We start from the raw sequence: 27,096 nt of genomic DNA on the forward strand, positions 1-27,096 counted from the left end.
ATTAAAAGTATGTATGCACATATTTTCTTTTATCGAATATTTGTGTCAAATTTCATTGAGTATAATTCAACGTTTTGAGTTGTAGCTAAAATTATTAAGATAATAACACTTACAACCTTATGGAAAAGCATGATTCACATATTATATATTACTTTCATTAACAATCAAGAATAACAGAATTTGAACACATTAAACGATACATTTTAAACTTTTACGATTATACATCATTATAATAAATATATAATATTCCATACATATATCAATAAAATATATAGATAAACATTGCACATTTATCCCCGAAAGCCTATTTAAATTTCTAAATGTATTAAAATATGTATAACGACATATTAGATTATCTTTTTACATAACCATGAACCTCTAAATGCCCACATCAATTAACAGGCGCTTATCTTTATTGCTTTTTTTATTTGTATCGATCAATTCAGAAGTTTCAAAATTTTGCTGCGCATTACCTATGTATCATAATAATAACTCACGATCTACGTTTAATTTGATATTCAAAAATACACAAAGTGTCGTGTTAAACGAACGTTAATCTGCTTAATGTTTTTCTACGATCATCGCTTAGAGAGGACGTGCAAATACATATTCATAGACCTTAACGCGCAACGATTTGTGTTGAGGTCTACGGCAGCGTTACTTCACACAGACGTAATATAATATAAAAAATAAACTCAAACGACATTAAAGGCAGTAAATACATGAATTGATTGACGTATTTTGTATTGCGATCAATTAATTCATAAACTTGAACCACGGCCCAGGCCGCCTTTCATAAATTGTGAACCTACGACTAGGGATAGGATGGCAGCGATTGTTATAAAATAGTTTGGCCATAATGAAGGACCAGCGTTACAAAGGTCTGTGGTGCACGAACAGTAGACGGCGAACACATCGTGGGTGCCTGAACGTTTGACGCACGCTTTGTCGTCCCGATCGGCATCGGTTATGTATCCGCAGTCACGATTGATGCGAACCTTGCCGTACACTGAAAAACAAATGAGAAAAGTCAATCAATGTCTAAACAACTTACAATGAGAGCTTTCAGACTCTAATTTGATTTCAATAAATCTATTTCATTTACAATAATTAAGAGACAGTGTGTTGATGCTAATTATTGCTTAATGTCAGGGACGTCATTTTAGATTTTTCCAGGAGGGAAGACAAAAGTTAGTCAGTCAGTGGTCGTTTTTTTATTATTTCCATTTCATTAAGATTCATAGTATTTCATTAAATGACATGCATTTTTCTGGCCAAATTCAAGGGGGTCATTGTTTAGAATCTATGGCAAAAGTAATAAAATCATACTGTCGCAGTGGAAACACTCGGTTATATTAAGACTTTTAATAACAATATTGTAACTTACAATAAGTGAGAATCGAATGAAGCATATCTAAACCGAATTTTGACCAATAGGAGAGGACAGAAAACAATTATCCTTTTTCAGAAGTCAAAAGCAATGAAATCGTGCTTTCGCCGTCGCAGTGGGAACGTTCGTTACTGAGCGCTTCCACTGCAGCCGCGCCGAGGAAAGATTCGAGACTGTCTTTTTTAGATTTTTTTTAGGGATAACCCGAGAATTTTTGTTTTCAAATTGAATTTCAATAACATTATGTCAGCTTTTTTAAATATTTATTGCATTTTTCTGGTCAAATTCAAGGGAGGGCAAATGCCATAATAGAAAATTATAGAAAAAAACAGTATGCTATTATATAAATTATCAATACAAATTAAAATACCTTTTCAAATATTTAAACATATGAACTAAAATAAATTTAGCTAAGTCTAAAACCACTAATATAATAAATAATATATGTAACTACATATAAAATATATTACATATTTCTACCGCGACTAACGATCTTCCAATATATGATTTATTTGGGTATCTTAATGAAATTAATGTAACAGTTTCCTATACAATATTTGTTATTAAAATATATATGAATTGATTTTTTAATTTAGAGACATCTCTGTTGCTAATTGCAAATTAATTTATCATATTACTTATATATTTTTTATTAAGTAATTATTGCTGCAGTGTCTCAAAAAAATATATAATATATAAAATGTATTTTTATAAACCAATTTAAAGAGTTTATTGTTATGTCTATATATGTATTGGTAACGTCGCTTACCTTGTTTTGTATTTAAAATAAAATTCTTTATTTTACTGTCACTGTTAAAATATTGTTACTACTGTTAAAATTAAAATTAAATAAATATTGGTTCATTAAAACTAGTTAAAATTGGCAAGAACATTTTTCTAACAATATTTAAGCTGAAAACGTTACAAAATAATTTAAAAAAAATATAATTATTAGTAAATTTTAAATGAGCAAGAATGAAACTAACTTTACAGAACAATCTTCCGAGTTTGATATAGCTATTTTAATACACGTCTGCATTTGAAGAAATGTACAACTTTAAAGTGTTTTTAAAGACAAACCACATTTTTTTAATAAATTAATCTGTATATAATATATAGTAAAAAAACATTTATAATGGCTTGTTCTGCATTGCTTCAAAACGTCTCAAATTTTAGTATAATTTTGTATAATCTTCATGTGTTTATTATAAATATATTATAATAATACATAAGAGGTTTAATATTATGTTATATTTTACTCCTACAAACCATTCTTTGCCATATCTATACAAAACGCTATTTACTCCTTCTATTAATTCTATTCTCATATCAACAATATTCGCTGTGCATAAACATGTAAATGATGCGTATTTTACATAATATATACATCTTCGACAATAAGTCAATACGTGAATAATTTATACATACCTTTTTGGACTATCTTTCTGCACAATACTGGCTTATAGTCGGGCATATGATCTAACGGCGTTTTCAAGGAACAATTGATAGAAGCCAACGAATAGCTGTCAAATGGATCGCCGCACCGAGGGTCAAATTCGCTGTTGCACTGATAGCACGTTATACCCATAACTGAAAAATACATTATAAAAAGATTAATATTGCTGAATATATACACTCTATATTAATTAACACGATATAATTATGTAAAATATAAGCTGTGATATACCACAACTGTGGTGTAAGCTTACCGAGAGCAAACATTGCTAATTGCTTTGACGAACATGATATTTCATATGATAGTATTAAAATTTAATACAATATGGGGGATCTAATCGCAAACATGTTTTGAAGTAAATCTATACATATAAATATGTAGAAGCTCAAGAGTGTTTTGTGCCACATAAGTTATTTTGTATTAAGCTAAGCGTTGTATTAATTTCGCCTAAAATTTTTTTTAACTAATCTAACCTACCAGATAACGATAGTATCAAATGAAGTTTATGATTTCAATACTATTGTGAAGACCAACAAAGGTCACACAGATAAAAAAATAACAGAATTTCATGGCCGGTTGGGTCCAACAAGCAGAGATTGCAGTCCCTTGAGCTGTGCCACAATGCCTATGCTTTTCAGTAAGCATCAATGGCTGCACATAATGTTAATATTATTTTTATATATATCCTAAAGCTGTAACTACGATAAATTTGATGAAATTTAAACGCTTAAATTGCTTCTCTTTACAAATATGCCAGAAACTAAATATCATACAAACATGTTTACTTCTACTTTACACACAAATAAAAAAAAAACAAGTAACCCTAGTTTTGAAAGGATGAAAAGCGATATTTTATCATTTGAAGATGAGTTTGAAAGTATAACTAATAATTGCCCTATACATTTTTGATTTTTCAAGTTAGGCTAATTACAAAATTAAATAGTATTTTAACGTTAAAGATCAATTCAACATTAATTTATAATTGCCTCAATTCAAAAGTATTGCATTGTTTAATATCTTAAATAATAATATATTTATACATAAATAATAAGAAGTATATGTTTCAGATACCGCACTAAAAACTATGGTAAAAAAATCCACGAAAAAAAATGGAAAATCCCCTAATCCACGAAAATGGCCCTCACGTAGCCTACAAGATTTTATCCAACACGTTCACTCCCAAAAGGGGCCTATAATTTAATAACCCCATAGGGGCCGCGTCTACCGAACATTCGAGCACTTTGTTGTTGTTGTTTTTATTATTTTTATTATTATTAATATATAACGAGTCTTCAATATGAATTGACTTAAAAAATTCGATGCGATAACCAATCAATTCATTATATTGCATTTTGTATAATATTCTCGATGATCAGTATTGAACTTGTGAAGTTGCTAGAAATAGAATGCCACAAATAATAATGCAAATCCTGAATTATTATGTGCAGAACATTCATTCAAATTAAACTTAATTTGGCTTCATTCCAAATTCAACAAATTCTAGGCTCCACGATCCTTTTTGTGTCGCGGATGTACCATAGTTAATAATCAGCACAGTGAGTGTAAAATACTAGCAAGCGATAAAAATAACCAAGAGACGATGTTATTCTTATTTAACGCGAAGTTTCATTCACCAATCTATAATTATTAGTACACACAATTTGCTTCGAAAATCAATATTGACTTTGAAACTCAAAATAATAATGATCATGTGAGGTGGAAAAATAATAATTGTGTACTGATTGAAGAATGTGATTACTTTATTGATCTGGAAGGATTCTCATTTGGTTTATTCTAAAAATACATATAATAAAGAACTTGTGTTATATTACAATTGTGGACTTCGTTAATATAATATTAGGCTGATGTGAAAATAATTGTAGTTTTTTTAATAATATGTATATCCAACTATGTCATTTTTTGTTTCGAAAAGTGTATTTTCTTATTTTAATGTGTTTTATAACAACAATGGTCATAACAACTAATAGCCAACAAATAAAATGATAAGGAAAAATATGGCAAACTGCCGAAATTATATAAATTATTCATATTTCAGTTAATATTGTGCAGCTATGAACTATTTAATGCCTGAAATTGAATACTATAGTAATGTTTCTTTACGTCAGCAGAAATAATTTAAATGAAGCATGTACTGATCTAAAGTCTGAAATACCTAAAACTCTATTTATAATATTGAAATAAATAGTCCTGATTATTATTGATTTTTTACAAAAAATAATTATGGGTGTATTTATTATTGAAACTGTATAACTTCTACTCCCACAGATACATTATAACATGTTTGATTCATTTACATCAGAAAAAATGGTTTTCAATTTTCAATCTATCCTTTAAATTATTTTGTAACTGTAACACCATTCACAATTTATGAAGATGTCACACTATTTGATTCATTTAACGTCATGCTTTACAGCCACTATGCCCTTGAGATGTTCGACATCTGTATCAATAAGGTTCAGAAAATACTCATTTTTTTTAAATAAAATCTCAGAGAAAATCTTGTTGAACCAAAAACGACACGTTACCGTATATCAAACGTATATTTTTAGTCGCTGTAATTACGCTACTTCCTTTTTTTAATTTCATAAATGCGTCGTATTGTTACACGAAACTAAATTGACCTAAACTTAGTTCGATATTGTCCTTTTTGAGATTACAAAACATAATAACTGACAATAATTTTCTCAAGAATCCGATATACTGAATTATTCACTAAAAAAACATTTTTTTTTTTTAAATAATTTTTATTAAAGAATAATAGAATAAATATTAAAATAATGCGAATAAATAATAAAACCAACTAGGATTACGATCGTTTTTAAGCAAATATGTAACATACCAAAAGACATTGTTTATTGGACATATAATTGTTTATAATATTATAAAAATATTTTTTTTAAAACTAAAATGACTAGGCACATACGGTGAGATACATTCCTTTTCGCTTGCTTGCGTGTTAAGTGACGAGAGTGAGTGAGAGATCAGGGCGTGCGTTACATGCGTTCCTTACGCCCACTTCTTCCCATTCACTCTCGTCACTTAACACGCGAGCGAGCGAAAGGGAATGTATCTCACCATACGCGCCGTTATCCAACAGTTTTTTTAGTGGAAATGAGTACCGTTTGGCAGAAATAGGCTGTTGAAAAAAAAATAATAATACCGTTAGTAAAATAAAAAGCGTATAAATAAAATGTTTTATTTTTTTCAAAAAAATCTTTTTTATAACCCTTTTACTATTTTTTTAATAACCTAATGTGATATAGGAGACCGGTAAAGCGTTTTTCGATCGAAATTGACAAGGTACGAAAAGTGTCAATTTAACTTTTTAAAGAATACTATAAAAGTATGTCATTTTTATAGGACACCATTTAAGTTTTTGGTGTCGCTCTTTCGCTCGCCTGAGAAAATATGACATTTAAAGCCGGCATGAAAGGGTCTGAGCTTTTTTCAACACAGCACCGACTGCCTACGTAGGTTGCGCACAGAATGGTGTAAAGTAAAAACCCCTAGCGTTATATAATAAGCCTGAAAATTGCAAAAGCCACCAGCGGAGCGACCTTCACCCGGTCGGCTTATCGAACAGTTTCCAGTCCGAGGGTTTCCTGAGACGATGCACCTAGTTGGCAGCGTGCCAACCGACGACGACTGCAGTTTTATCGACTTTTTGGCATAGCCATAAAATGGAGCACCCTGTCTGGATATTTCGGGGCAAATATGCGTCATTTCATACGTTTCTCCCGTTATGTAAGCGGCGGACCGGCGCGACCGAATGGCATGTCGGAAAATTGACGGTCGATCGGAAAAGCTTACAGAAAATTGCCAAAAATAAATAGCATACAACCACCACGATAAATCAATAATATAAACCACTAGACGTCTCTACTTGGCGATCGATGCCCGGAATTAATATTTAACGCAAATAAACCTTGCGATTTATTTGATAGAATCTTGATATATTTATAATACATGGTATACAGATCGAAAGACGGTTTTTTAGAAAGAGTAGATAAATGAAACACTACTCAAATTGAAATAGAATCCACATGAAAAAATACTTATGTGCAATTAGATCCAGGATTAATTAGATTGAGATATCCATGGGTTAGGTTACTATAATTTATTTAGGTTCTAGAGTGCAACTGAGCAAATTTTGAAACTGAAAGAGAGGTGAGGTGACTTTTAAAAGGAAAATTTAAAAGGATTTTGGAGTATTGTGAGCAGGCTCCTAAAGAGTAACTATGTTAGAATTTTATAAAGAATGAAGAGCGAAAATGTCGATCATAAGAACAATTGAAGCTCAGAGCCTACCTCAAATTAAATTACAATTTATAAAATGTCAATGGCTATATACACCTCTGCATTTTTTAAAGATCATAACAAATTATAAAAAAAAATATTTATCACAGCGCTATTATAATATTTTATCCAAAAGTAAAACGCATGTTTATAATAAATTGCCTAAATAAAAATTTACGATTTTTTAAACCACGAATGTTTGAAGATGGTTAGATAAAAAAAATGAGATGAAGATAAATAGGTGTAGATAAGCCTATTATTATATAATACAAGGTGGCGGTCTTTTTACCGACATATATTTATCATAGTTTACTTTTCTCATATCAGTACATAATGCAAATACCACAAAATTAGAAAAAAGACCCTAAAAAGTCGATAACGCTAAAAAAATCTTAAGGCCGAAATAACGTTCAATTAACGTTGATGAATTGTTAAATAAAACTGATATATGAAACAGTGATTATTAATAATAAACTATGAGACATTTCAACACTAGCTTACGTTATTCCAATATCAGATAATCAAAAATTCGGGCTGAGAATAAAATGAATTCTCTTATCATATAATGTAACCAGTCACCTCTTTTGCAATAAGGTCACGTATTTTTCGTATATATTATACATACATGTACATACATTTAGATAAATGTTTTTCGGTTATATTAATAATCAGTTAGGAAGTTCTGTATTAGCAATACATAATCAAACAATAGAATCAGTGGTACTAAAAAAACTGAACTTATATTTTGTGCATTATCTTTCGATAACCGACTCAATGAATACATCGAAAAATTTCATCAAATGATATCATTTATTAATGAAACTTATCAGTATATAGTTATTGTTAACTAACAAAAAAAATCAAGAGTATTTCCGTGCTCTTAGCGAACACTTAGCTTTTATCTTAGCATCCTGATCTTCGCTCCTTTTGTTCCACTAAAATATTATCTTAAAAGGCAAGGTCGGCTATGTGATATAATAAAAAGAATATTATAATGAGAGCGAAATGTCGAGAGGGCGCTTTTCATAAGGGCGAGCCGGAACGATTTTTTTCTTGACTACCCTCGAGATGGGGCCTTTGATACGCTTAATTTAAGAAATTCCTCATCCGAAATTGTATCATGTCATACATATAGTGAAAAACATTGGGTAAATTTACGCTTCCAAATAATATTTTAATATAATATGTACAAAACAGTATTACTTATAAATAAAATTTGCTTACAGGAACAAAATAGGTTCAAAATCTTCAACTGTATCGTAGTTATGAGTAAAATATATTATTTTACTATACCTATCTAGAAAAGCAAACATAAAATTATAATTATCTAGTGCCGTAAGATGCTAAATCTGTACAGATTATCTCATTCAGTCTTAAAATACATAACGTACAAAATGTAAGCTTGCTGGTCTAGAATATAGTATTGGGTGCGATTTAACAGGAAATTATTTTAAGATACATATGCATTTAAATAAATACTTTATTTCATAAAATTTTGTGCATTTATATAAGATAAATCTTAATATTTTTTTTTTCAGAAAAGGATTCGTTGCAGAGAGTTATTAATCAATCCAACAGTATAACACAAACAAATCGATTTATTGAACAATTAATATTTAATATATTGCTCTGTTATTTTTTTATAATATTTACATAACTTGTTGTTTCATATTGTAGCAATACCTTTTTACAAAACACTACACTAAATCATGGCATGAGTTTCAAGAAGTTTCTGATTTACATAAAAGCAAGTAGTTCAATCGATAAGGACAGGTTTTACGTAACGTAATATTATTCTATATTATTTCTCTGAAATATTAAATTAATATATCTATTGATCAGTTAACATAACTCCATTACAAAAATGGCATAAATTCCTTTTAATTAATTTGCTAATTTTTAGTCATCAAATAAAGTTTAAAATGCCATAAAAAATACCATCACGCTTGTTAACCGACATGATGTATCGTTACAACAAATCATAACGACCTCACTGTTTCAGTTTGGTCGCGTTTCATTCATGAGGTTAATTAATGCGATGTCTACCATCTGCATGGCATCATACTAATAACGATTCGTCGACCACCACAGCGCTTCTCAAACTATCGATTCGAATATTTCGGTTGGTATCCAGCCGTCTGGGAAACACATTCGCGTGACATTTATAACTTTTATGCGCGTATACATATATGAATATTTCCGACTGTAAGGTCAAAAACAAGTGTAAAAATAAACGCGAGAGGAACGCGACGGGAAAAGATATTTTCCCCTACAGTTTTCCGACAAACATATACATATAAACGTCGAATATGGAACAACTGAAAGCTACTTTTATTGCCGATCGATTAAAGCAACCACACCTTGAGAAAACACGAAGGACGACAATTACTATACAATTGTACAGTTTTAATTGAATATATCAATGCAAAACTAACCAAAACCATTGATAATAAAGTTGCGCTAATCTGTTAAAAAATCAAACAAGGTTCATTGATACTTGATTATAATATATTTTAAATAATTCTTTACAAATGAAAAATTTAACCAAAATACCTAATATTCTGATATAATACAAATAAATTTATTTATGATTAATTAAAAAGGATCGCGTTCATATTTTCCATTTTAGTGAAAGCAGCGGTTATGCACAGTTGCGTGTTTGATGTTTTCATATACCTTTATTAAATTTAAGTATTAATACTTTATATTGAATGTTATAACAAACATTTTATAAAATACCAAGAACCACAATTAGGCAAAAAGTTTATATAATTTAATTTTATTCCATTAGCCGAATCAAATCAACATTAAGATTATGGAATACATGAGTCCAGGCCAGAGTGAGTGAGAGATAAAAGCGTGCGTTACATGCGATCCGCAAACCCACTTCTTCTCACTCACTCTCGTCAATTAATAAGCGAGCGAGCGAAAAGGAATGTATCTCACCGTACGCGCCTGCTCGATATTATATATTCTCGAATTAATGGCTGTAGAAGTATTTTATTCGATTTAAATTTTCTTTGGTGGTCGTAATCAATTTGCACCCTCGACACTTACTTACATTGCGTATATTACCGAAACGGGTCTGTGTAAATATATTTTGGCTTTTCACCTGGCACCACCATTCAATTGAGGTCAAAGAAACAAACAAATCGCTCATGTAACCTCTCCAAGTTAGTATGTTAGCGAATGGGGAAAATTCGCAAATACACAGCCTCGCACAGAAATTGTCAATTTGTTTTTCCTCGGGAAATCGATATACACTGAACCAATTTATTTATGGCGCTATTCGTCTGGCGAAAAAGATTAAAAATATAATCAATATGTTTTTAGAAGGGTCATGCAATCATATGTCCATTTATAAATTTTTGAGAGCATTTTAAAATTTCGTTTGTCGCAAAATGAAAATTTTATAGGGGAGCAAAAAATATATTTTGTAATTAAAATATAAATATTAAATCTTATACGTCTTATTATTAAACAATCGGAATGTAATATTAATATAATAAAATACGTAGAATTCCTTATTACATATTTTATTACTTTTTATATTAATATAATTAAATTTAATCCTCTATACAACATGCATTGGCAAAAACAGATTTTCAATAGAAGTGGAAATCTATACTATTTGGTAATAATAAGTGTTCTCATATTAGAAAAAAAAACAATTAATTACAATGCGTTTTTTAAATATTTGTATACACTTATATTTGTTATTTGTATTCAGTTTTCTATTTCTCAAGAGACAAATATCATAAACACAACTGGATATAAACTATCTACATAGTGATTTTTTTTTATGCAAACATTTTTCATTTAGTTTATTAATAAGATATGTAATATATAAATGATATTTCTAAAAACATAAAACGCAATTTTCTACGGTAAAAAATGTACTGGATTAAAGCCCTGTGCTTTTTCTTAAGAATTTCTTAAAACAATTTTAAATCAAGAATTTTCATAGAGCGTTTTTATATTAAAAATTAGATTTGTACTAATATTTTTAAATGTTTAACAATCACTGTTTTTATTATACAGCTGCATAAGAAAGGATGGGTCCGTGCCAGATGCTCAAAAATATGTATACTTTTCGGAAGCTTTTTAGTTGAATAGCAAAAAATTGTTTACTATTTTATCAATTACTCTAATCGACTTTTTCTTTGCTTTGATAATTTAAGAACTGCATTAATAATTAGAATGTCTGGGAATCAGTGAAATTATTAATTTAAAGAGATTTTTTATCTTTATTTTGCTTGAAACATAAAAAATGTAAAATAGCAACAGTTCGGGTGTGCGGAAACCCGAAATTGTTTCTTAATTTACTCTGTAATCAATCGAAGTAGTATTTCGAATACTTGCTATGTGTGATTATGTGTGGTAATGTACCTAGCAATATGTTTTAATCTATACTAAAAAACGGAAAATACATGTGTATGTCTGTCTCCTAAATGATGAACCCTAGCGACGTGACATTTGCACAAGTCTGGCTGTCATTTGTCAAATATTTAAAATTTCAAGTGTGATTTATTAAATAAGGCAATAAAACCGCTTATGAAACTGAAGAACGACGTGCTACTACAATACGTTAATATACAATGAAATGAAAGTTAATTATAATGAATAAAGAATGAGTTTAAAACTACTCCGGTCTAAGTCAAAATGATAAATATTTTACATACAAAAATATATTTACAATAAGCTGTATTATTATAATCACATACTATATAATGCATATATTTTTTATATTTATCAATACTCTCGAAAAAAATAAACTTCGAAAAACCAGAATACATAGCTGCATTATTTATGTAACAACAAAGCTTAGCTTATGTAGAAAATTAAATCTATATTTAATTTAATATAAAATCTATCTTTCGTTGTAACCTGACATGCGTAAGCCCAATGCATTACAACTGGGTAAATCTGCACCAACAGGGTAAGTCAATCAGACATAATGAATACCTACAAGTAGGTATTAACCACCAGACAAATGGCAAATTTTTGTGAAATGTCTGATGATTGGAAAAATATAATCGATTTCGAATAGCATTGACCTATTTTTAGTCTTGACATTGATAACAGTGATTATATGTTCACATATTTCAGTCACGAACAATGATTTTTTCACCCCTTAAAAACAAAAGTACTAAACCCACTGCTGCACTGCAGGCGAAATTATTCCTTCAATTCGATTCCAACCGAAACCTTATTGATGCCGCGGCCTTAATTTTCAGCTCGCGATCGATTAACTTAACCGTCGGTCTTCCGCCCACTTAACTATACCGTATAATTGAGGTTATTAACCGGGTTTTTTCGCAGACGCGAAAACGTGCAAATTTTCCCGCATGACAGCGGGAAAAGTGTGTGACCTTAATTTTCCCGGTCGTGGTCCGATTATTTTCTGTTGAAATGTTAACGCTGTCGCCAGCTCCCGCAGAACAATATATGGTTATCGATATGTGCCATATTTTATTATCAGATATTTGGCGCCCCTCACAGGCTAAAAATAACTCGGATGGATCATTAAATAAAATTATCAGTATAGTACATACACATCTGCCACATTGTATATAGCGTGCGTTTAATAATTACTTGACATTTAATTAATAAAATTTCTAAAGTAAAAACACTTGGCAAGGTTAGATCAATATAAACAATACAGTCCTAAATAATAAAATATGTATATACGTCTAGTTCAACAACATCAGTTCAGCTGTTTGATATTAGAAATAGCACTAGTTTTGCTCTACATCTAGAGTTATGACGTCAACAGGAAAATATATGTATTAATTGCTACTCTTCAATTTTATTCGATCGTTAATTTTGATAGTATTTTACTTATCGCGGTGAAAAACATTAAAAACATTTGTTAAATAATTTTATATCACGAAAAAACAGATTATCATTTACACGTTAAGATACTGACTAAACCTGCGTCAACGCCACAATCAATATAATACCTTTCAAAAAACAATCAATTTAATTTAACCTATTTATTTGCTTATAACAGTTTCAATCTAACCAATAAAGCAATAAAGCATATTGATATCATAGCGTTAAATTGTCATCTGATTTATTTGTTGTATTTTATTGTACTTTTAATAAATAAATATTTTTTACTAAATAAAAATACTAATTAAACTGACATGAATTTAGATGCTTATGTAAGCTATAACGAAAGAAGGCTAAACTCTCATAAGCATTGCATAAAAATATTAAGTTTTAACTTTGATTGTTGTTAAAAAATAAACGTTTTAACTTGTAACGTATAACATTAATATAGACTAAAAGCTAGACACTTATGCTTTTACTACAAAAATTAATATCAACACATGTTTCATTTCCTATTTATTTCCTGTATTATAGGCATAACAAAACAATTACTATAGCGTACCTAAGCAAAGGATAATAAAAAACGCAATTGCCTGTGAAGTTATTTGTATAAAAATCGATCATACATGTTTCATAAAATCATTACCCACGAGACGTTTCATTACAGTCGCTCGTTCTGAATACCAGTTTCGCAAAATACCCCCAAACGAGCTTCGACTTATGACGAAAGCTCCATACGATACACATTGATTTCCCAAGGACTTTGCTATAGGAAAACCGCGCCACGAGTGAAGGGCAAAGAAGAGTGAAAATTTTAAAATACTATATATGTATAAATACATTTACATTGCCTTGAAGTGATACAATATTATAAATATATTTTATGCGGATAATTCGCACAAAATTTATTTCGGTACTTGGAATGAAGTCAACTTTGAGTCGTAAATAACTCGCGTTTTGAAAACTTTGCCATGTAACTATATGGTATGCCCGAGTCAAATCCAAACTGTACAATGTTTCAGAGTTACACAAAGCGACTCTTCATAAAGGCGTTTTATTGCCAAATAATACAATTTTATTTTTTATATAACACAATACGGAGACGAGAAAATAATGTTACAGCGAAAGAAAGAATAGCAAGCCTTAAAATTGCGAAATGAACGCAAAAAAAATATTTATAATAGAAACAATGATACAAATACAACTGAAGCGTTCGATATCAAATTTCACGTCATCACATCGTAAAGGGGAAGAAGCAATTTGATATATTGATCAAACCTTGAGAACGACGACACGTTCTACTATTAGTTTTTTCAAGTTTTAGTTAATTATATAAACTAGCTGTCTGTACTTTTTTCTATTATATATTGTTTCTCATTATTTTATAAACAATTTAAAACCATAATATATTTTAAGTAATTGATTAAAAATAAACGCTAAACATGTTCAAGATTACTTATTAACTTAAATTTTGGTTAAGTTTGTCAGCTGCTATATATACTTAAGAGGTCGAGTTAATCATCATAGCACCAGAATTAAATGTATTATATATATATACATTTAAATGTTAATAAAACCTAATACAAATAGCTTTCCTAATTGACTACCATTTTCATTTTTTCATTGATCGCTACTTTAATGATCCAGTTTTTTATCTGCTCGAAATGTATGTGCAGAACATGTATGTATATTGTATTTACTGAGGAATGTGCACTTGTTAAGTCTTATGCAGCTTCGTTCAACTCAGTTTGTCGAAGTTAACAAATACTACTCAGTATTAAATACCAAATAACTGTGATGATTTCAATTTGATTAGTTTATCAAATGCATTATTAAGCTTTTATTTCCAAATTTTATTGGCAAATTCTTAGTGGGCTTTGTCTGTTTTTTTCGTGTATGTATTATATATAAATAGAGAATATTTTTCCATGACCCTTCCGGCGATTGCGAGAAAACCTTAAAGCATAAACATGAGATAAAACGTCATATGCTTAATTTTTTGCATGTATTTGATAGTGGACTTTTATGTTATCGAAAGCCCGACGACGGAAACGGACGCGGTTTATAACAATTAAATATGAGCAGATAAATTAGTTTACTAATGATCTTTTTTTTTTAATTAATTATATTCATAAGTATCTAACGTATGTTTCTATCAATTCCATTTGATTAATACATATATAAAAATAGTACTTCTGAAAGTATTCCCATTAACATGACATAAACAATCGATATATATGTACATATAAAATCCATATATTATTATTTTATTACTTTTATTTTAATAATATGATAAAAGAGTGATTTGAAAATAATGGCAAATTATTACATATACAATTATTATTAACCTTGAGCTAAACAATACATACTAACAAGAAAATGATTCTTTGTTATATCAAACACTATAATTAAAGTATTGATTTTTAACTACAAACTTTACTTTTCATTTAAGACTGATAATACGTTCAAATATTGAAGGTAACTAATATTTTTATAATTTTATACAGTAAAGCGAATTATAGAATATATTTATTAAATTAAATTAAGACCATCTTGCCCTAACAAGTTACCCCAATACGTCATGATAGATAAAAATAAACGTATTATAATACAAAACAAAATTAATACAAGTAAAATTAAAACTAACACACAAAAAAAATATTAAAATTTAATTATAGGAATCGGACCAGATCCTCATAGTTGATAATAAATGTGCAATGTCATCGTATTGCGGGGGCGGATGGTGACACCCATCCGACTAGTGCGGATGCATCAAAAGAGGACGCGATCGTGTTTTTTTTTATTAATAACCCATAACAAACTTGTCGAAGGCCTTCTCAAAATCTGTATATATGACGTCTACTTGAATTCCCGCATTGAGAAATTTTGTCACCGTCTTGGTGAAAGACAGAAGGTTAGTAACAGTAAAATGGGGTGGCGAAACCTGTGCTGTTGAATGAATACGTATCAATGAGAAACATTTAAGAGAAACTGACAACATTGCAACTGATTTATGTACTTTTTTACTATGCATTTCCAAGTATCAGAAGATGATGATGTCTCAAGAATTAGATCAAAACTACGTTTTATCAGAGCAACCTTTCAAAATTTTGTTTATTAACCATACACATGTCAAAATTGACAAAAGCGCGATCGTGATCGAGTTGAGCGGGTACATGTTTCAACATATTACGGCAGTATCTCTTGACAGTTACCGTGTGCCACATATGTTTTAGGTTAGAAATATATTTAGCTACTAATATATACTGATTTTTACCTCAATTTTAATTTACAACGGTAGAAATAATAATTAAAATATACGCTTTTTTTAATTTACCCAAGAGTTCAACGACTGAAACATTTGAAAATTATGATGATTCGCTAAAAGATTTTGCGAGAAGTGCTGATAGTAATATGGAATATGAATCCGAAGATAATTTCATTGCTACTATTTGAAACAAACCCGGAAATTTTAATCTCATCGAAAGTTAAAAAAGCAAAGAAATTGCCAATTTTTCAACAATTTAGTCAACCTCTTAATTTTTTTAATCGCCCGGTATAAAACACTAATCGATATGCAAAGCAATTTTTATTACAATACATACATAAGAGGTGTATATGTATTTGACAAAATGCTGTTTACTTACATTGATTATAGAAAAACTGTAAAATATTGGAAAAAGTAACCTTCAACATTTTTTACCGTATGTTCCTAAATGCTTTTATCATTTATGATATAAACATGGGTAGTACATGTATGCTATTGCTTCAATATCAAGTATAATTTTAAAAATTGAACGGGAGTGGTTATAAATAAAAAATCAACCACCTATTCCAACTACAAATGCTACCCCAACAGAATTAAGAGGGTTGAAAAAATTACATCATAATAATTTGAGAAGATCTATTATATACAGTTCCCAAAATAAATAACCTATAAAATGATCTATTCTTTTATAACGTAAATATTATATTTTTATACTACCGAATAATACTAACGTCTAAGAAATAATAAAAAAATCTAATATATAAAGGAAAGATGTAAAATTGATTGTTCAACTTATTTTTTTATTAATAAAAACCATATATTCTTTTTTTAATATTTTTTCAATATACTAAATAATTAATTTAAGGTTTTGCCATGAACATACGTTTAACAACTGATGTTTTTAATATAGTAAAAAAGGTGTTGATATTTTTTTATTTTCCGTATAAGAAATTGTTGGCAATTCTTACATAAGATAGAGCGGGTGAGAGATAAGAGCATGCGGCCGCACGCTCTTATCTATCACTCGCTCTTGTCACTTAACACGCGAGCAAGCGAAAGGGAAAAGATCTCACCGCATGGGCTTGGAGATAGTTTAAGTAATCAGTTTATTAATCTAAGTCAATGATAATGAAATAGTATTCTTTATTGAAGCAGTGCTTCATATGATATCAACGATATTTAGGTCAGAACACAAAACTAAAATAAAATCAATGATGATATTAAAGCAATTACAATTATTTTATAAATGTAAAATTAAAAACTGACGCAATATTTTTTACAACACTCAGACAACCCTTGCCTCCACCACTGCATCAAATATATGGCTTCAAGCTTGAATTCACTAAACATATCACGGAATTCAGATCCAATGAGATTGCTAGCTTTGCGGCCCAAAAACCGATATCTAACAGAAAAAACAAATAAAAGTTTGCTATATAGACAATTAATTTGATTTGCGCTTTATGGAGTAACACAAGTATATATTTTTTCTAAACTCCAATTCATTCAAAAGAAAGCAATAAAAATAATATATAACACGCGTTTCAATACTAACATTAAAAAACTTTTTAGTAGATTTCTAATACCAACATTTAAAGAACATTGTCATAATCATACCGAAAAATATTACGCGAGATCATATTAACCTACTGATCTCTAGAATCAGTGACTACAAAAAAAAATTAATATAAATATAAAATTCGAGTCATAAATTTAATTTTTTGTAGCTTTAAAATTTATATATTTTATTTTGTTTTTGTATTTTTTTTATTACTATTTGCCTTATTTTATATTTTATAAAATTATTATAAACCATTTTATTTTAATGTATGTATTTTCCATCATTAATAAGTTTATATAAAAAATGATTCGTAAATGTAATTTAGTTACAGTATGTGTGCTTCATATATTAAGTACTATTTTATTCACCACAACAACTAAATGCAATTTCTAAAAATTAGTCGATCAGATCAATAAATACGAGGTTCAGCTCAACCCGTAAATCGTGCGCGTCCTAAATTTCTGCACCCCAATCCGTCACCTCTGACGGGTTGATTTGATAGTATGACGTTCGGATTTTTCTAGTCTTTTTTTACAAAAATTCGATCAGCCAAAAATTTAGCCACCGAATAACAAGGTCGCAAACCCACACCCACTTTGCCGCACAGGGATCAATGTTTAGTTCGCGTGAGCATTTTATATACAACAAATTTGGGCTCGGTACACCTAGCATTTAGCGTCTAATGGCACACAGCATCATATTTGCAAGATTTTCGCGAAAAGCTCGAGGGAGAAGCTGGTTAAACATGATGGTCCTCCGGGGACGCTATCGAGCGAGCCGATAAACACCGTGGTTAATTACAAGTTATAACAAATGCGTTACGTAAGTATAAGATTCTCAAATGTAGAGCAGAGTGGCAACAATGCTATTATATAACGTAATAAGTGGTTATCAATCGATATTTGATTTTAAAATAAAGTGAGTTTTAAATGAACTTCGTAGTTCACTTAAAAGGCTTCTTTATAAGGTGCAGTATATATTGTAATAAATAATGACATCAGGAAGTAAAAGGGGATGAGTCAAAATTTTCTCTAGAAACCATATAATAGTTTCACTACACTAAAATAATGATTTACAATGGAAAGAAAAAGCTACAATTAATTAAAGAATATTTTGCCCCTTTTTTTCATGAAGTCTTCGCGTATGTTATTTAGCAATTAAAGTTAATCTTACCTTCGTAAGTCTGACAGAGCAAGACGATCAACCCCGACAGGATCAGTCCGGCAGTCATCCCTCTGAGTTTAGTCAGCATCTTGATTGATTGTTTATTATATAAATATAATCAAATATTACTATCTATTTGTGTGTGTGTGGTAGAAAAGTCGATTCAATCGCAGGCACAGGAATGCATCCAATTTTCCTGATCGTCCGGTATGTTTTTTTTTTAAGGTTATGTCCACTGGATCAATCGGAATTATGTAACCGGCGCCGGTCAGACTTTGGGTCGCTTTTCCCGGAAGTGGGGCGGTGGTGTTCCTTGCGGGATTCGCTTGCGGGCCTGGAAGTGGGGATCAGGTCTGTGTGTCCCGCTGCGTCATCCCGCGCCCAAAAACGACCAGGCGTCGCGAGATCCCCGCACCAAATCAGACGGGAATTTTCCCGCACTTATACAACAATACTCGGCGGGTGGAGGCAGCGGCCAACCTTTTGCCGCCGATACGGGTTATCTAATCTAATCTCTGCAGTGCGCAAATCGAAATCGGCTAATGTGTGCGCTTTGGCAATCAAAAGTGGAATTGTGTCAATTAATTGTAGTGTAAATGATCGATGCGTTATCGATGAACTCTAAAATATTTACTTACTGAAGATTGGATTAGAAATTGTTTTTCTAGTTGTGCTATTAGAGATAACAATAAAAGATTAAATATACTTTTGAATCATGAGAGCTAACGATCAAATGAACACGTTAATAATCTAGAAAACTTTCAAAACACCGCTCTATTATCGTGTAAGTCGATTACGTATTAATATAAATATTATGCATCCAATACTAAAAAGCAGCAGTAGCTTAAAATAGGCGGTGACAGAATAAAATAGTTATTAGTTTTTTATGTATGAACTCAATTGAAATTCATCCAGTGCTAAATTACCAATCACACAAAATATTCACATGTGATCGTTCTTGTTTTGGTAATATCGACTTTCCAATTTGCACCATCTAGAAAATAATTGTAGCATTAGCCATTTTGTTTTGTCTACTATTCGATATAAATTAATACGGTTAACTACAATTTTCTCTAATTGAATATGTTTAAAAGGTGGAGAAAAGTGAAGCATTATTGCAGATACCAGATAATGTAATAAACGTTGGCGTCGTAACGATAGCCTAGCATAGAAAAAAACTGCTCCGACAAATGTACGCAGACAAAATCGCAAACCGACATTAGCGCGCCATACAGAAGTGCTAATTTTTTTTTCTTATGCACGATAACAAAATTGATATAATAATTTCTGCATTTATATTATTTTAAAACAGATTTTCATGTAATCTATACGCACCCGACTACACATCGACGCTTGGACTACCACTTTTATTCAAGAACAGTTACAATGTGCGCGATTTTGTTCTGTACTCTTTTGTCAGGACGCCAAAATACTACACTTTCTGAAAAATAAAATAACATAGATTAATAAGTCATATTTTCAATTTTATGATATACTACCATATCTAGTATTTGCAATCACGCTTCACCTTCCTCTACTAAAAAATGTAGCATTTTATGCCAATTAACAAATAAGTAATAGGAAGAAAAACGCATTTTGTTATATTAGCATATTAAAATCCATTACTATTTGACTCTCATGTTTATTTTTTTTTTTTTGCTATCCTATGCTCCTAAGCAATCATAAAAAGTAATAGTTGTAGAGTGGCAATATGTTTGTCATTTGATATTTTTTTGAATTACTACTTTTTAAGTATAGCGCAGACCATTAAATACTAATAAATGAATTAAAGTTGGACTACAACTGCATTATTTTGTGTTATTTCTTTGTACAAAAATGAATCTAGGCGCTAAATTTCCTAGTAGCAGTGCTTTAAATAGCTAACTAGACTATAAACAGTCATTGAGCTAAAAACCACATCATGATTTTCAGAATAAGAACACCAGTTCCAATTGCGCAAATCTTCTCAAACTTATTCGACCTTCAAAACGAAGAAAAGTACATGTATTTAATTGCAAAAAAACAATCAATTTAGGTCAATAAGTGCCGTTCAACAGTTACAATAATCCATGAGATGCACTTGGACATCTTTTGACCGCTTAAAGAGGCGATGGGAGGAAAGAAGTTAAGGTCCGAAGCAGAGGTGCAGCACAAGCGACTGCGTACTAATCCGATTATTATTTTTTAAATATCTATGAACTTTCATAATACTGGTAACCTACTTGAACTGCATGACGATTTGTACCTTTTTATTTAATAAATTACAAGACAAAAATATTTCATGTTTTGATTTGACACACTTTCTATTTAATGTACCAAATCGCTAAAAGTACTAATATAGATATAATTTCTGTAAATTCATGCTATATTTATAATAATTGACAATATATTGATTTAAAATCAAAAACTTCTTACAATAACAATTTTAATTTATAACTTACGTATATAACAAATAGTGATATAATTGATTTTTTAAATTAAATAAATAAAAATATTACACGATTTATAAATCTGGCGAATTAAATCAGCTTTATATTAAATATTTAATTAAAAAATAATTAATTGAATAGTTCTGAAATTACCAAATATATTATTATATAATATAGATAAAAATAATAGATACATACATTAATGTATAATTTAATAAGCATGATAATGATTTAATTATTTAATTCATATAATATAATATACTTCTCCATTGGTTAATATTAAAAATACAGCAAAAATCCAGATTATTCTGGTTTTATTATAGGAGTGTAGTTGCCCTATCACTAAAATGTGTCAAAGTATATATATCTATAATAAATATTATCAGATAAATTGTCACATTATGAAATTCAACATTTACTTGCGAGTGACTAAAATTATTCTCTTCCTAAATATTTAATGTATAAATAAATCAATTTTTAGTACAGACAAGCAAATATTTATATGCTAAGCAACATGACAAATAGTATTGGAATGATACAGGATCATTTTAGAAACGATTGTTTGTATTATTTAGAGTTCGTTAATAGATATCATAAACAATTACATAAAATATTTACTAATATACTAAAAATATTTAATTCCGTTATGCTGTACAAAGTGTAAAAAGGTTCAGTGAAGCTGGAGTAAATTGACCGTTAGCGCACTGAGAACTTTTGTTTTTTAATCAATATTTTTATATTTTATTGATTAAGTTATCTAAAAATAATATCCCACGTTTATTTAATTGCTACAAGTCAACGTTCGATTTTCCTTCTTCCCATACCACGCCATTTTCCAAATGTCACGGAAATAACGTACCTGGCACGCATACCACAAGTTTGCGCCGCTGATATAGGTAGATGGCTGTATTCATCAATAGTCTAGTATGGCGAATGGTACGGTGTTGGGGGAGGGAAAGGGAAGGTTAACACACACACATAGGCGCATATACGTACATGAAGAATACATTCACGTGCTTCTACGTGACGACCGTTCACCAACACAGTCGAACTACGCGCATGACATTCAGACCTACAGTATGTTTCAGCTGAAGGCTAAATATTTGTAAGTTCAATTATACTTGTGTTTGTTCAATAAGCGATATTATTAGCTTTAATAATTAATAATTAAAAATATTATTTACCCAAAATTCAAGGAGTATGAATTAATATCAGATTCAAACTATTTTAATTTGTTATTTTATCGATTTTTATAGACTAAACAAATGAATTTTATTTGTATCTAGCTTATTATTCAAATTGTCTAAAGATATATTAATGATGTGCATGACCTATTACATACAGATAAAAAATAAATTTGGAAATTGTATTTAAATAGTTTTGGGTCATACCTTGCGTCATAGTATCCCTATCGCCCTATCAGATATGGCAGTGACGTCATTCTCGCAACAAAATAAGCGACTCATAACATCATAATGCCGAAATAGAATTTTTCCGGTTACCATTATTCGATATATAATCAGAGTATATAAAAATATTATAATTTAACTAAGAACATACATATGTGTATGTAAATAAACTATTCGCAATAATTTTTAGTAGGTATGAAATATATAAAAATAATAATTATATCTTATAATATGATTTTTTTTATATTATTGAAATGGTTTAAAACTTGAATATATTATCGAAATTATCAGCTTTATAATATGTTCCGTGTAATATCTTTAACAGAAATTATTATATTTAAATTTATTATATTTAACAGAAAATACAGAATTACTTATCAGCAAACATAAAATTTATTATTAAAGAAAAAATAAAAAAAAAAGAGTTCATCTTAACACTTAACCGGCGGGTCGGGTATATTTACTGATTTCGTCCACTGGCGGTAGCCGGCGGGACGGGTAATAACTACCTTTTACAATTTCTGACGTTTAACGACGGGTCCAGTTGTTTCTACCGGCAAACACTAAAGTGTTTTGTGATGACATCTATGAATGAAGGTTTGTACTACAAGAAAAAAAATATTTCAAGGCGAAAATATTTTTATTGTCGCCACAACTTCACATGTGGGGGACAATCAAAGAACTCTGCATCAAGAAGCTAAAGTTATAAAACACGATCGTAAATTACTTTTAAAGCGTGACAAAGCTTGGCATAACAAATTTAGCCCATGGAAGACCGAAATACAATTTACATATGATAATTCATATAGTTCATTTTATTTACATAATTAACTATTATCTATTTTTAAACTAGAGATATAATAAAGTAGAATAAAGCAAATTTTATGATATTAATTATTATTTTATGCAACCCACGGATTGAAAACGAGGCAAATCAGGGAGAGACGCTCCAGACGCTTTAGAGACGGCATAGAAACAGAGACCTCAGAGGACCTTCCCAAGGACGTCGTTACTCCGCCAGCTCTCGAAGATAAGCATATAAACCTTTACAATAGTTCGCTTTGATATATGTATTAATACTGAATAAATTGTTACAAGTCATACTCCTTGGCTGCAAACACACAAAAACTTGATTTGCATAAAAAATCATTAATTGACCAATTTACTACAGCAAAATAATTCTTCATAGATAATTTCTCATTGGGTGCTATCTAACAGAATAACATTTTTAGAGATATGTGTTCTAAAATAAATACTTTGTCCCATAAAATGAATTGTTTGTGCATTTTTGTAAAGTAAATCTTTGAATTTTGTCTTCGAAAAAGGATTCGTTGCAGAGGGTTATTCATAAGGTGTTTACTGTTTTGACCAATGCTGCTCGCTTGCACCTAATCTGTTAAATTCTTTCTATGGAACAAATATCTTATATATTGCTCATTTAAATTGTGCTCTTTCTTATTTTAATTTTTTTCTTAAATTATCTATACATTATTTCGTAAGGCAGCTTCCATATATTGTGTCAAAGGTTTACCGTGATTTTTTTTCTCCCTCTACCTAAACCAGTGACATAATTTATGGAAGCCGGGAACGTTCATTATTATTAAATACTAATAGTGTAGTATTTTTTTTTATTTTTGCAAACAACTATGAAAAATGTGGAATACTGTTATGTATTTTTATTTTGTACATTTAAATAAAAATATAGTATAAATCAATATTATTTTGCATATACACCGATTAGCTATATTAATATTTTATTTTTATTCACATGGATAAAAATATAATTATATATTATGTATTGTGTACTTTATATATAGAGTATTTAAATAAATACATGCATACATACATATTGGTTTTTTAAAATATGATGCTTACAATCCTATAAAAAAATTATGGAACTTCAGTATATTAAACAATTTTAGTTCAATTAAAATTTATATTACTATTTGAAAATTGTGAAATATTTAGGTTTGTCCCTGGTCGTGCACACCTAGTAATATATATTTTAGAACCACCAAATTGCAGGTTTGCAATATATTTTATTTATTTTACAAAAAATTCTCGATTTTAAAAAATATATAAATTTAATTTTATTTATCACATACAAAAGTAAAATATTAATAAAATATTTTTTCTTTATTTTATTCACAAACTAAGCAAATATTTAGTTTTAAATATTTACAAAATTTTATCCTGACATCTAGGAACAATCCACAAAACTAAAATTTTATTTCTACAAACTTTCCACAGATGGCTCTCATAGTGAATATTTGAAGTAATGGTAACCATCAGAAAATTTAAAATATTATTATTATTACTTTAATAATACACATTCAAATAAATATGCTTGTTAATTAATAATTTTAAAAATAAATAAAAGCTAAAAATTAAACATTACTAAAAAATAAGTTGACGTGTTTTTTCCACATGAAGCTCTACCTTCACATGCATCACATTTTAATTACAGATTTAATGCGCCAACTCCAATCAGCCGACACGGTGAACTGAACCAGCATCCCATAATGTCCCCGTCTGGTAAAATTCCAATCGGATTTTCACACACCAGCGACCGATTGGACTGCACCTTGTTATCAGACCATCCTCTGGCGAGATGTTACAGAACGGGCGTGTGGTGTTATATACCCTTGTTTACGAGCTGCACGGATCTTGTTTTTTTTTTCTCCTTCTTCTCAATACATATTGAAACGGGCTTACCAAAACCAGTTTTGGATACTCTGGCTCCGAGCGGTCAAAATATTGTTGTCATAACATTAACTAGGTATGCAGCCGCTGTATACAAATTATAAACGATCGTTATGTTTTTTTCGCGCGTCGCTCAATAAAATATCGCCGTTTAATCCGATGGGATTAATAAACTTTGGTAATTGGCGAGGAAAAGGTGCTAAAGAGCTATGATGTTTTGTTTGTTATATTGTTACTATTGCGCTTGTTACTGATATACAATTTAATTTGTATATTTTCCAAGAATTTTAATACCGACCAAAAAGAAAAAGTTCTTGTAAGAAATTATGATTTCGAATGAAATGTAAGTTAGTTAGTAAGTTAGTGATGAGAATTGTGTAAAGAGAATTGATCACTGAAGAATTATAAATTTAGTCTATGAATCAATAACACAAAAACCCATCGACAAATTGAGAGATGAATCAAGTAATATCACCGAAGAAATATTAATTTATGAGAACCCTTTTCGAATACTATTTTCCTTTTAGTTTTTTATGATTTTTTTATTATAACTGATAAACAAATCTGTTCCGTTAACTCAAAAACGTATTTTCTGTTGATATGTTTTTTAGATTATATATTATTAATTTTCTAATATATTATAATTTGGACTGTCTCAATAATTATTTCACAATAATTCCATTACTATATTTATAAATAAAGATAAGAATATTATTTTTTCACTATCTCCACCCATTTTTCCAAATATAATAGATTCGTATAGGAAAAAATATTTTCAAAGTACCTGGAATATGTTTAAAAAACAAATTTGGCTCAATGGTAGATATTGTGAGCCTACTACTACGTAATTTTGCGATATTACCAGAACTCTCAAAGGAACAAAAACAATTTACACATCTACGAAGATTCTTAGTTAAGGCAAGTATATTTTTTTAAATTATAATATAATCGTTTTTACAGTTAAATTTATTACTAATATTACAGTTAAATTTATTACATCAATGTTTATTCTGTTCATTAATGATATTAATATGTTTATTTAAAAATCCATGACAAGTATTCCTTAAAACAAATTTCATTAAAGATTGTAAAAAAAGCGATGTTTCCACCCGCTCATTATAGTCGAGCATAGGCCCTTGGACCCACCATAGTCAGCTGTGCGCCAACGAAGTGCTCCACGCCGATTTAGTGACGTGCTCCAAGCCGACGGACACAAGAATTAGGGACGCGATCGCGTCTCTCTACGGCACTCATATCTGAAAGTCAACGAGCATCAACAGACTGCCGACAACACCCCTTAGCAACTTAAAAAAAGTGCCACTATGACAACTGGCCCCCGTACTCCCTCTTGTAAAGATAGCAAAATCTATACTTACGGATAATTTATTATTATTTTTTATTTTATAGTATAACTTCACCAATTGTAAACAATGGAAATGGTTATGAACCAGTGTTGTGCATTCAATGTGTTTGTATGCTATTGTACCTATAAAGTATGTATATTTTTGAAATACGCTTTTATAAAAAAAAATCGTTAAAGCTTTTATTGTATTTAAAAATTGCC

General features: G+C 29.7%; 1 protein-coding gene across 1 annotated transcript; it reads right to left on the reverse strand.

Moving 5' to 3' along the window:
* Positions 1-357: 357 nt before the first annotated feature.
* Positions 358-19,412, reverse strand: LOC148230611 (UPAR/Ly6 domain-containing protein crok-like). Its single transcript, XM_088195189.1, has 3 exons — positions 19,001-19,412; positions 2,819-2,980; positions 358-1,009 (listed from the first exon to the last, which is right to left on the reverse strand). The coding sequence occupies exons 1-3, from the start codon at positions 19,077-19,079 to the stop codon at positions 762-764; spliced, it is 489 nt and encodes a 162-aa protein (XP_088051315.1). The 5' UTR covers positions 19,080-19,412; the 3' UTR covers positions 358-761.
* Between the last annotated feature and the right edge of the window lie 7,684 nt (positions 19,413-27,096).

The sequence above is a fragment of the Plectrocnemia conspersa genome, unplaced genomic scaffold, assembly GCF_051122295.1.
Source record: "Plectrocnemia conspersa isolate PC_06_02 unplaced genomic scaffold, ASM5112229v1 ptg000010l, whole genome shotgun sequence".
NCBI lineage: Eukaryota > Metazoa > Arthropoda > Insecta > Trichoptera > Polycentropodidae > Plectrocnemia > Plectrocnemia conspersa.

Bases quoted from the DNA above. Each gene is read 5' to 3' on its own strand.
- LOC148230611 (XM_088195189.1), bottom strand. From the start codon at position 19,079: ATGCTGACTAAACTCAGAGGGATGACTGCCGGACTGATCCTGTCGGGG. The intron at 2,981-19,000 runs GTAAGATTAACT...TGTATTTTTCAG, and splicing joins GCTCTGTCAGACTTACGAAG to TTATGGGTATAACGTGCTAT. The intron at 1,010-2,818 runs GTATGTATAAAT...TTTGTTTTTCAG, and splicing joins CAGAAAGATAGTCCAAAAAG to TGTACGGCAAGGTTCGCATC.